Source organism: Otolemur garnettii, unplaced genomic scaffold (genome assembly GCF_000181295.1).
Source record: "Otolemur garnettii isolate 467f Iridium unplaced genomic scaffold, OtoGar3 scaffold00001, whole genome shotgun sequence".
Taxonomy (NCBI): domain Eukaryota; kingdom Metazoa; phylum Chordata; class Mammalia; order Primates; family Galagidae; genus Otolemur; species Otolemur garnettii.
This window is the reverse complement of record NW_003852396.1, coordinates 13,257,362-13,270,533: the sequence shown is the minus strand read 5'-3', so window position 1 is coordinate 13,270,533 and position 13,172 is coordinate 13,257,362. Positions and strand designations below refer to the sequence as shown.

Sequence of the window (13,172 nt, the reverse complement as noted above, 5' to 3'; positions counted from 1 at the left end):
GCCACTTCTACATCCCACACCCAGTTTTGTTAATTCTCCTGAAAGAAAATCAAGGTTTAGTGATTCAGGCCAGGCACAGTGGTGCATGCCTTTAATATCAGCAGGTGGGGAGGCAGAGGCAGGAGAACCTTTGAAGCCAGCAAGATCAAGAACAGCCTCAGCAACATAGTATGACTCCATCTCTTAAAAAAATTAATTAGAGAAAGTTTAGCATGAAAATTTTAATGCATTTATATTTGTGTGTATATACAAGGTCAGACATTTAAGTTTGTGAACTTATCCTAGAAAAAGTGCTACACATCTCATTGTTGAATATCCCTATGGTCATCTTTGAAATACTCCCTGTTGGGTACAAGATTGAAATGGGGTAATAGACCACAGAAAGCAGAAGAGGCTAGTCAGGGGAAGAAGGTGGAGTTTATTAATGAAAACAACAGAAGTGGGGACTAAGCTAGAGTTGGCCCACCCCTCTCAATTCCAGGCATTTTAATCAAGCTTATCAGTATAGAAACAATGTGGGTGTGGGGAGCCACTGGAGGGACCACCCTTGGTAAAGGGGCCACTCCTTGCAGGAGCCAGAGTACAAAGTCCTTGTTCTATAATATTCCAGGAGCACTTATTTCAAAACATTCCCAAAATGTGGGGGTTGGCCATTGTTTTGCCCACTCTGCTGAATGGCTACCTCATTAAAATGGGCTTGCTAAGGGGTATCTAGAGTGTGAGGATCCCTCTCCCATATTCTGGCCATCTGGTGACAGTAGTCATATTCAGCAATGAGGTATATAGCACTTATTCTAGGATGAGTTCACAAACTTAATTGTCCAACCTCATATACCTATATACATGTAATATATATACACATTTATATAGTTAGGAGGATCACTTAAGGCCAAAAGTTCATGATCAGTCTGGGCAACAAGCAAGACTTGTCTCCACAAAAAAGAAATATTAGCCAGACATAGTGGCTCACACCTGTATTCTCAGCTACTGAGGAGGCTGAGGAAGGAGAATTGCTTAAGCCCAGGGGTTGAGTTATGATCATACCACTGCACTCCTGCCTGGGCAACAGAGCAAGAACTTGTCTCTAAAAAACAATTAAGCAAATTAGAAAAAAATTTAAGGTATATAGAAGGATATGCATAGAATATATGCAAATACTGCATCATTTTATATAAGGAACTTGAGTATCTGTGGACTTCAGTATCCACAGAGAATCCTGGCCCTAATCTCTCACAGATACTAAGGGATGACTGTATGTATTTCTCTATGTGTATATGTTTATATATACATTTACATATGAAACATTTATATCAGATATATTTGCATATAAATGTACACATTTATGCATTCATATATATTCACGTATTTTTATATAAATCTATAAGTACATTTATATATAGGTAAGTGGGACAATATTTTACAGTTTTCTTTTTTCCTTAAGAATATATCTTAGAGATATTTCCATCATTGGTATATAATGTATGTACACGTATATTTACACAAGTAGTTTTACCTCTTTCTTCTAATCGGCTGCATGGTGTTCCATTCCATGTTTTATATCTATAATTTTAACTACTCCTTATTGACTTTTTAATTAGTTTTATTCCCTCAATTACTTACTGTTATAAAAAGTACTGAAATGGGACATCCTTATGTCTTACTTGAACATTTGTTAGTATCTGTATAGTCAGGACCTGGGATTTCAGAGTCAAAGGATAAGCACACTTGAGAATTTGAGTAAGTTACTGTCTAACTATTCTCCAAATAAGACTGTACCACAGTTTTTAGAATACATTTTGCACTGTTAGCTGACCATTAAGATTATATATTCATTTTTGAGACAAGCTCTTGCTCTGTTGCTCACTCTGGTGTAGAACTCCTGGGCTTATGCAATCCTTCTGCCTCAGCCTCCTGAGTGGCTGGGATGACAGATTACAGGCATGAGCCACTGCAAAATGCAGTTTCATGTTGCTGTGTTTCAGCCTTCAACATTTTCCCTTCATGACTGTAAGGATCACTTTATGACTTGACTATGTAACATACTGCATACTCACTTTTTTCGATAACTTCTTAGAGAAATGTAGCTATATTATCAATAACCTCTAAGAGAAATGTAGCTGTAATATGTGGGTCATTACAAAATTTTGAGACACAAAATAATGAAGAAATATAAAATCCATGCAGATGGAAGCAAATGAAGGCTTCCCAGCAACACTAATAAGCCCAAACAAGTTGAAACTTGCACCAGTTAATCAGAATGTATCCTTTTCACTGTGTTTCTTAGAAGTGAAACAATGGACTATAACATAGTCTGTCTCAAAAGAGAAGTGAAACAATGGACTATAACATAGTCTGTCTCAAAAGAGAAGTGAAATAATGGACTATAACATAGTCTGTTTCAAAACACCCCAAATTTCTCATTTGTTTTAAATAAGATTTCATTTTGAAGTTTTTTTCCATATCGGTAAAGTAGATCAGTTTAAAAGTAATCTTGTAAATCTTGTAACAGCGAGTGAGAATCAAAAGCTTCAGTATGTGTAATGAATCCATGCCACTTTTTTTAACATCTGGTATTTCATGATCCTCAAAGAAGTGATTACAAGATTTTTAGTGGCATAAAATTATACATTAAACATCTTTTATATGTATTTCTTAAAATCACATTTTTCTGAGATTCAGTAATGAATGAATCAGGGAAAATTGTACATAATTTTAAGTAAAATGTTTTTAATGTGGAATGTGAAATATTCATCTTGAAATTCAGAACTATAAGCTAAATGTTCATGGTAGAATAAAGAGCATGTCTCTGAGTCCATTCTTACTGCTGTAACAAAATACCAGAGACTGGGCAATTTATAAAGAACAAAAATTAATTTTTTCACAGTTCTACAGACTGAGAAGTTTAAGGTCATGGTACCAGCAACTTCATTGTTTGTTGAGGGCTTCCCTTTTCTATAGGTACCATCTTCTCAGAGTGTCCTCTCTCTGCAGAAAATGGGAAAGGGCTACCCAGCTGCCTTCAGACTCTTTATATATATATATATATATAAAATCATGTTACATAATATATAATTCATATATATTCATATACTATTTCATATATATACATAACCCTATTCCCCATGACTTATCATTTTCCCAAAGATTCTACCTCTTAATACTATCACATTCGGTGAATTTGGGGGGGAACATACATATTCAGATCATAGGAGCAAGCTTGGTAATTCTTCATTCATAATGATTTTTAGTTGTAGGTAATATATTGAAATTATCACAACAGAAGTAAGTAATATATCCTTATTACCCACCGTCAAGCACATTTTTTACATTCTATTTCTCTTGTCCTTTTTTCTCTGAAGAAATTTCATGTAAATTGTTCTGTATGGTAGGCATGCTGACCTCTCAAAGGTGTCTGTTTTCTTATTCTTTGAACCTGTAAATATGTGAGGTTACCTGGCAAAGGGGAATTCAGGTAGCAGATAGAATTAGTGTCACTAATTGGCTGACTTCAGAGACAGTAGTCTCGATTACATAGGTAGGCCCAGTAATGTAACCACAAAGATTCTTAAGTCCTCCTGTGAGGAGAAGAGAAAGTGATGCCAGGTAACTCAGACCTGCTACTGTTGATTTTGGAGATGCGACAATGTGAGTGGCCTCTAGATGCTGGAAAAAGCAAGGAAAGGGATTGACTACAGAGCCTCAAGGAGGGAAGTGGCGCTGCTAATACCTTGATTTTAGCTCAGTGAGACCTGAGTCAGACTCCTAACCTATAGAACTTTAAGATAATAAAATTGTCGGTTTTTAAAAAGTCACTGAGTTTGTTGTAATATGTCAGAGTAGCAATAATAAACTAACAGTCTGTAATGTAGTCTAAAGAATATTAAAGTTTAATATTTTTTAATATTCAAAAGAAATAAAGTATGCAGAAGTACTTAAAAACTGCAAAGCATTTTATTATGAAGTTTTAACATTTGAATTATTATAACTGATCAGTGAATAATTACTATGTACTGAGGGAAAAGTTGAGGAAAAAGAAGACTAAGAAGTGTGGACTGCAGTCTGTATTCTGCTGTAGTAGTTCTTGAACTACTTAAAGATTCAGAAATGTTTATTGGAAGAGTGATGAACTGTATCATGATACACCTGAAACCTAGAGAGCTAGACCAGAGTTTGAATGGTGAAGGGGCCAGAGTATTTGAGTCCAGCATCCATGAAAAGGTATTTGAGTTGTGTAAGCATTGCTAATTGGCTAACTGCCTGCTTCTTATCTGAGAGACCCAAGGAAAGGATTTAGCTTGAGAGGAATAGCTAGTAAGTATCAAGCTATATTGAATGATTTCCATACATCATTTGACTCTCATGACAATTACTATTACTATTATTTTTTTACTATTACTATTATTACCCTATTTTTAATAAGAAGAAACAGATCCAGAGAGGTTAAATGATGAGTGCAAGGCCATGACAGTCTTCTGATTTAAAACACCATTGATGGGGGGCAGGGGTGTTCTTAATTAAAAATTTGGTCTATGTGGAGCAACAAAAATTTTTATAGAATGTAAAAATAGTATTGTAATATATATATTTTTTATTTCAACATAAGTACAATTTACAAATATAATACATTAAAAAAATTATGTATAGGGCGGTACCTGTGGCTCTAAGGAGTAGGGCACTGGTCCACCTGGGCGACCTTGCCCAGGAGGGGAGTAGGGAGTTTACATCAGCCTTTTCATTTCCAAATGCAGTTACATTAACCTCTTCATTCCCAAATGGAGTTACATTAACCTTTTCAGCAGCCGAACCATATACTCCCTTCCCGTTGTCCCGCCTTTGCCTAGCTTGTTGTGCATTCTTTCCAAAAATAGGGACTTTTTAAAAATGCCGTGGGACGCAGGACAAATTGTTAAAAATCGGGACTGTCCCGCCAAAAGTGGGATGTCTGGTCACCTTATACTACAGGCAGAAGCTATTTCAGTTCCTTAGACATCTGAGACAAATTTTAAAAAATAGGCAATTTGCCAAAAGCAACAGAGGGGTTAGATGCTAGGTTGATGATTCAGTTTGATTCCTTTATTAGTAACTTTTAAATTACATTCTTCCTTTACAGTCCTCCAGTAGGGGGTAAGTATGGTAAGGAATACCGATGACTTTTTTCTCTAATCTCATTCATATCGATGTTTGTAAACAGCTCAGCACAGACACCGATTTTAATAAGAAAGCTCCGTTTGGGGTCATATTAAAATTTAAAAGGTGAGAGTAATAAACTGTTATGTGCCTTGGAGTATATAAGTGATTAGCATTATAAATTTCATAAATCATTAACACAGAGAGCCCTATATTGTTTCATACAGATTTACATTTTGAATAAATTCTAGGACTTGATTGATTGTTGGACCTAATTCCTGATAAATATATTGCTTTCTTCTTTTTTGTTAAATCAAATACACATAGATCACGAATACATTTATGCATATGTGGGGTACAACGTGTTGATTTTTTTTTATAGAATCTGATGTGGTTACCTCAAACCAGTCAAAATAGCTTTTACCTCATTTACTTGATTTTTGTGTTAAGACATTTATGTTCTACACTTGATAGATTTGACTTGTACCCTTGCAATATGCTGCATAGGTGTGGTCCCACCTTATACCCTCCCACTATCAAACCTCCTCCTCTCCCCTCCCTTCCCACTCCATTTCTCTCCTAAATCCTGGGCTATAGTTGTGTTCTATCTTTCATAGCAAAGTGTGAGTAAATATAAGTATGTTTCATAGAAGTACTGAGTACATTGGATACTTTTTCCTCCATTTTTGAGATACTTAGGAAAATATGTTCCGGGTCCATCCATGTAAACATAAAAGAGGTAAAGGCTCCATCTTTTTTTAAGGCTGCTTAGTATTCTATGGTATAAATATACCATAATTTATTAATCCATTCATGGATCAATGGGCACTTGGGCTTCTTCCATGATTTGGCTATATGAATTGAACTGCAATGAATAATCTGGTGCAAATATCTTTTTTGCAAAGTGATTTTTAGTCTTTTAGTCTGTAGTTTTGGGATTTTGTGATGTGGGCTACTCTTACTGGAGTTAGATGGTATCTCAAAGTGGTTTTGATTTGCATTTCTCTGATGATTAAAGATGATGAGCATTTTTTCATGTGTCTGTAGACCATGTGCCTGTGTTCTTTGGAGAAGCTTCTCTTCAGGTCTCTTGCCCATAGTGAAATGGGATTACTTGTTCTTTTCTTATTAATAAGTTTGAGTTCTCTGTGGATTTTGGTTATCAGACCTTTGTTGGAAACATAACCTGCAAATATCCTCTCCCATTCTGAGGGCTGTCTACTCGCTTTACTGTGTTCTTGGCAGTGTAGAAGCTTTTTAGTTTGATCAATCCCGGTAATGTATTTTTGGTATTGCTTTAGTTGATCTGGGGGTCCTCCTCATAAAGTTTTCTCCCAAGCCCATTTCTTCAAGTGTTTCTCCTGCACTCTCTCCAAGAATCTTTATGGTTTCATGTCTTAGGTTTAAGTTAAAGTCTTTTATCCAGTGAGAGTCAATTTTTGTTAGAGGTGAAAAGGTGGGTCCAGTTCACCCAGCACCTCTGGGGGAAATATATTGCTTTCTTAAAAGCAAAATTCCACACATTTATTAGGGAAAGAAGGAGTTTGATCTCTTGAGCTACTTATGTGAAGTAGAAAAGCAATTATAAAACATTCCTTCTTGGCTTGGTGCCTGTAGCTCAAGTGGTTAGGACACCAGCCACAAAGAGCTGGCGGATTCTAATCCAGCCCAGGCCTGCCAAACAATGACAACTACAAGCAAGGAATAGCTGGGCATTGTGGTGGGCACCTGTAGTCCCAGCTACTTGGGAGACTGAGGCAAGTGAATTGCTTAAGCCCAAGAGGTTGCTGTGAGCTCTGACACTACAGCACTCTATCTAGGGCAACAGCTTGAGACTCTGCCTAAAAAAAAATAAATAAAACTTTCCTTCTAGATCAGAAATTGAGTATGTCTTTGTGAGTAACTCATATACAACTGTTTTACCTTTGTGGAATGGGCTTTGTTCTCCTTGCCATTACTGCCATTAAAAAGCATTAAATTATTGCTTTTTAATCTGTGAAAAGTATTGGGGAAATGTCACTCTTGTTTTATCTACTTAAAAAGATGACGTAAGTTATCCCCTCAATCTTTCTTATTAAAAATATCCATAAAGCATACATAAAGCACCATGTTTACTGATGCTCAGTTAGACAACTAATATGAACAATTTACAAGACAGAACTTTCTTCCACCAATGCATGGGTTGGCAACATGGTATGATTCCTGACATGTCTTAGCTAAATGCATATTGTCAGCTGTGTGTATGTACAATCTTCCTATTGGAGTAACAAACATGGACTTGAGGAGAAAACATAGTAATACAGGGTTTTCATATACCTCGAACACCCTGTATAAGATGTCTAACCAAAAATAAAAAGCATATACAGAGGGCGCCAAAAAGTGTATGCACATTTTAAGAGAAAAAGCTATCCTATTCATGCCTGTCACATGATAACACTGGTATTCATTTAACGCCATCTTTTGAGTGAACATCATACTACACAATGCTACTGTAATTAAGTTGAATTTAGAAAAGGAATACATAGATAACATTTCTTTTTTTTTTTGAGACAGAGCCTCAAGCTATCCCCCTGGGTAGAGTACTGTGGCATCACACTCACAGCAACCTCCAATTCCTGGGCTCAAGCGAGTCTCCTGCCTCTGCCTCCCAAGTAGCTGAGACCACAGGTGCCCGCCACAACGCCCAGCTATTTTTGGTTGCAGCCGTCGTTTTGGTGGGCCCGGGCTGGATTTGAACCTGCCACCTTAGGTGTATGTGGCTGGCACCTTAGCCACTTGAGCCACAGGCGACGAGCCAGATAACATCTCTTAAAATTTTATACATCTTTTTAGCACCCACAGTATATACTAATTGAACTTGTGGCATTTCTTTTTTTAAATTTTAGGCACATCATCTTTGCTCCAAGTAGCCACAACAAATATGCTGGAGAATCATTTCCAGGGATCTACGATGCCATGTTTGATATTGAAAATAAAGCAGATCCTCATTTGGCCTGGATGGAAGTAAAGAAACATATTTCAGTTGCAGCTTTTACAATTCAAGCAGCAGCAGGGACGCTGAAAGAAGTGTTATAATCTTGGTTAAGGTCTTAACTAAGTTGTTATTAAAGGTGTTGCTGAAAGTCTGAGGATACAGTTGAACCTTCTTTTTGGTAATCCACAAAGCCAGAGTGTCCTAAAATCTTGCTTTTCATGTCATGTTTTGATTAGAGTTCTGTTTTGTTCATCTCCTTTTTTTTTTCCATTCAAATTTCCTTTATTATTTCTTATAGCATAACTATGTACATTAATGCAATCATGGGGTACAGTGTGTTATTTTCATATACATTTTGAAATACTCTCATCAAACTGGTTAACATAGCCTTCGTGTCATTTTCTTAGTTATTGAGTTAAGACATTCATACTCTGCTTTTAGAAAGATTCACTTGTAAACTCATAGCTACATAACCAAAGTGTTACTCTAACAAAATAAGAAAAAAAAATGTCAAAAAGAAGCTAAGAGAAAATTCCCTAAGTTAAATCATGGCAAGAAACTTGAGTTCTCACACTTTGCTGGTGGTCACGAAAAATAATAAAACCAGTTTGGAAATTAGTTTGGTAGTTTCTTGTTAAATTAAACATACACTTACTTTATGACCCTAAAATTCTGCTTCTCGGTATTACTCAAGAGAAGCAAAAACATTCATCACAAGAAGCCTCTTGTATGCGTGTTCATATTTATAGGAGTGAAAACAACCCAAGTGCCAAACAAAGAGTTGAATACAAGTGTGGCATATCCACAAAGGAATACTACTCAGCAGTAATAGTAACGTGTGAATACGTGAAATATTGGCACAATGTTAAGAGAAAGAAGACAGACACAAGTAATACATGATTCTACTTACACGCAGAAGAGACAAAATTAATCTATGGTGCTAGAAATTAGATTATTGATTGCCAGAGCAAATGGTAGGTCGGGGATGACAACAGGAGGAAATTTCGATGAGAATTTTCAGTATCTTAATCTGGGTGGGAGTCTAGGTAAACTCATCCTCATTATTCACACATAGAAAAAATGCTACATATCTCATTGCTGAACTATGGCCACCTTCCAAGTCCTCCCCTTGAGTCTGGGTACACACGTGCACAAGGCTTTAGAAATGTCTGCGAGGGACAAATTCATTGCCATAAGAATCAGTGCTACAGCCGCACTAAAGAATCCATCTACAATTCTTGTCAACTGCCTTTTAGCTCTTTAATAAACTTAATTCCATGGTAAAGGAATAAACACTAATAAGCAAATGAAAGTTTTAATGTTTGGTTTTGCATGGTGACTTAGATGTCTTCAGTGTCATGGTTAATAGTTCAAGAACTTTGGAGTCAGTCTCAAATTTTAAAATAAAATCTGGCTAATTGTTACACATGACCCGACACAAATAATACAGCTTTCCTTTGCCTCAATTTCTCCTTTGGCAAAATGAGCAGTAATATACTTGATGTAACCACAGAGATGTTCCGCAGAGTAAATGAAAGGTCATTATAAAATACTTAGCTAAATGACACTCTACTTGTCCAAAAATGAAAAAAGATATCAATATATTCAAGTTACTTCTTGTAACTAGTTCTTTGTGAATTTTTAAGTCACAAACAGAATTTCTGAAGTGTCCTCTAACCATGGGACTAGAACTCCACCTATCTTCAGGTTTTGGTTTTATCTTGTTGGCTTTCAGCTCCCTTAAATCTCTTCCCTCCTCTGCTTTCTAAGTCTTTTCCAGCCGATAAATATAAGTAGCTTTACTGTGAGGACAGAGGAAGAGGGACTTAAAATCTTTAGGCATCAAAAACAGCCCAAATTGGCCTCTAAAAAAAAAGTAGGCAGTCTGGGTTTATCTGATACAGTCATTCAGCTTTCATTTTACATAAAACTGTAATTATACTAAACCCATTAATTCCAATCAGCCTAAACTATCAAAACATGTAAAACCTGTGTTTTTTCTTATACTGTAAGACTATACCATGCCTAAATTGTTTTGTTGGATTCATTTATTTCCATACTTAAACATCGTACTCAAAAGGATTATAATTTTTTTTTCTTTTTTTTTGAGACAAAAGTCTATGTCTCCCTAGGTAGAGTGCTATGGAACAGCTCACAGCAACCTCAAAGTCTTGGGCTGAAGCAATTCTCTTGCTTTAGTCTCCCGAGTAGCTGGGACTACAGGCGCTGCCACAACACCTGGGTGTTTTTTGTTGTTGCAGTTGACATTGTTCAGTAGGCCCGGCCAGGTTCAAACCTGCTAGCCTTGGTGCACGTGGCCAATGCTGTAACCACTGTGTGATGGGCGCCAAGCCAGGGATTATAATTCTTTGTTGAATGAAAGGAGGATGTCCATAAAGTTCAGAATGCAATCAATTTTGCATCCTCAAAGTTAGCTTTACTACAAAACTCCCTAGTTTCAACTCTGGGTAAATTAAACATGGCCATAAATTAGTTTCTCTACTCTAAAACAGTAATTGACACCCTCATAGGGTTGTCATAAAGATTAAGCTGATTTTCATTAAAGTTCTTAGAACAGTAATCAGCCTGTAAGTGCTATAGGTGTGACAATTAAAACCAACCAACCGGTCAGTGAAAACAGTGTTAAGATCAGAGGCAGTTTATGGGGGAATACAGATACTGACCAGTTAATCAAATAAATATCCAACTGCAAACTCAACCATTATGAACAAAAGAATTATGTTGTTTTAAAACATTAATACGTCCCATTTAATTTTTTTTGGAAGGGGAAGTACAGGGTGTCCATAAAGTTTGTGTGCAATTTAAAATGGACAGCTTAAAACTGCATATGAACTTTATGGATACCCTGTACCTCAAGTTAAGGGAGGTGTCCTTTTTCCAGACTTCTCACTAATCTGACTTTAATAAAGCAACGTTTTAAAAAAGGATAACTAATTAAACAGTATCTGCTGAGTCAAAAAGGAATGGCAAATTAAATTTTTTTGACACATGCTGGGTGTGGTGGCTCACACCTGTAACCCTAATACTTTGGAAGGCCCAGACAGAAGGATCACTTGAGGTCAGGAATTTGAGACCAGCCTGAGCAAAACAGTGAAACTACACTTCTATAAGAAATAGAAAAATTAGCCAGGCATGTTGATGTGCACTTGTAGTCCTAGTTACTTGGGAGTGTGAGGCAGCAGGATCACTTGAACCCAGGGAAAGGTTTCAGTGAACAATGACCACACCGCTACACCCTAGCCTGGACCACAGAGGGAAAACATGTGTCTACAAATGTAAAATAAAAATAAAAAATAAACAGCCTTTAGAAAGACTATTCTTAAGGGAATTTTGCACAACCATGAATTCTATAAAAACTTAAAAAACAGTAACCATGCAGAAGAAAAACTTTGCAATTTTGGTATTTTAGGGATAATGTGACATGTGTGAAGTCATAGGCATCCACAATTAACTACAAATCTGTCAGATGCCTGGGCAGTCAGGAAACAGTACAGAAAAAAAACAAAAGCGCCTTCTACTTATAAAACAAATGAAAGAAAACAGAAAACAGCCTATCGACAAAACCTAAAAACAAGCTAGACTTAGCTTGCATTTCAGAACTGAGGCCATGAAATTATGACACTGGCAGAAGAGTACCAAGTAAATAACAAATATAAATGCCAGGTCAAAATAATTTGCAATAGAACATCAGCAAGAATTGAAGTGTCAAGAAGATAGAACTGTTAAAAAAAAAAAGCTACAGAATATATACTCAAATGCCCTAAAACAGACACTAGCCCTCCTAAATTGGTTTTTAAAAGTTTACTTATTATAGCTGTATGCATGACATGAAGTTTCAGGCTCAGGAATGCCTAATTTTTTTAAAAAGGAAGGGATTGGGAGGCAGTAAATCCAAGTCCTCCTAAAATATTCGCAAAAATTCTCTTTACTCATTGATGGTGAAAGAATTTTCTAAAGAAAATTTAAAAAGTTGAAGAACAAAAATTCCTGACATGAAATATAGATTATAATAAAGTAAAAATCATTTTTTTAAATTAGTATGTGATTACACCAAGAAGTTGCATCAACCTGTAAAGAACTGTTGATTCCAATTCATACTTTTAATTGTTTACAAATTAATAGCTCAAATCCTTACCAAAAAAGGATTATTACCATTAAGTCTCAGGACCTAACCCACAGGAGTTCCACTAAAAATAGATGATTACAAATTAAATGTTCCAAGTGTTCTACTTTAGTCAACAGTATTGTTTGAAGGTTAATTTCTTAATTTTGTCTGTGTTCTTTAGTAATCTAAGATTTTAACAGAAGGCAATTCATACAGGATATAAAGAACTTTTGTATTATTGTTTTTACAGCTGTCTGTAAAATCTATAATTATCTGAAAATAAGAGGTTAGAAAGAAAGCTCCATTTCTTAGGACATGACTTCTTTATACTAGTAAAGGTGGCAGGCAAGAAAAGTAACACCTTAAGTTTCTCATACTGAGTTAAGTTAGCAAGTTCACCATACACCTGGTTATAATACACCTAATTTGACTGCTTTGCTCCAGTAATTACTCTGAGTGCTAAGAAAGACAAACCGTATTTCTAGAGAAACAATTCAATAAAGTTAAACAATTTTTTATTAACTTTTTGACAAACTGATAATAAAGCGAATTCTACCTAACTATAACTATGTCCCTTTATATGTAATCTAAGATAAATATCATTTATATTTTTATCTGGGCAACAAATTCAAAACTCTTAGGAATAAGAAACAAAGTAAGATGGTTACAAATGTAACCAAACTAAATATATAAGCTGTATATATATAAAAATCAGTGCTTTGTAACTAATTCTGAGGTTATAATAATCCACTTGCTTTAAATAATAGTTCAATCACATATAACAGATATTGTTTAGGGGAAAACAGCTTCAAAAAAGAAGCATTAAAAAAACATACTAAACATTACCCATAATCAAATTATCAACTCCCCCCCAACAATAAACAAGGCTATGTCTGTTAAACAAACAGATCACTAAATCATAAAAGATTTTTGTTAAAAATTTTA

General features: G+C 35.7%; 1 protein-coding gene across 3 annotated transcripts in view; it reads left to right on the top strand.

The window, feature by feature from the left end:
• The window catches only part of NAALAD2 (N-acetylated alpha-linked acidic dipeptidase 2), a 68,828-nt gene extending 60,460 nt beyond the window's left edge, over positions 1–8,368 (top strand). For 2 of the 3 annotated variants that reach the window (XM_012801295.1, XM_003780830.2), the window contains one exon: positions 8,013–8,368. In XM_012801295.1, the coding sequence (XP_012656749.1) occupies positions 8,013–8,202 (190 nt within the window). In that variant the 3' untranslated portion in view covers positions 8,203–8,368. The remainder of the gene's footprint in view (positions 1–8,012) is intronic. The other variant, XM_023510141.1, reaches the window with a different exon arrangement.
• The last annotated feature ends 4,804 nt before the right edge of the window (positions 8,369–13,172 follow it).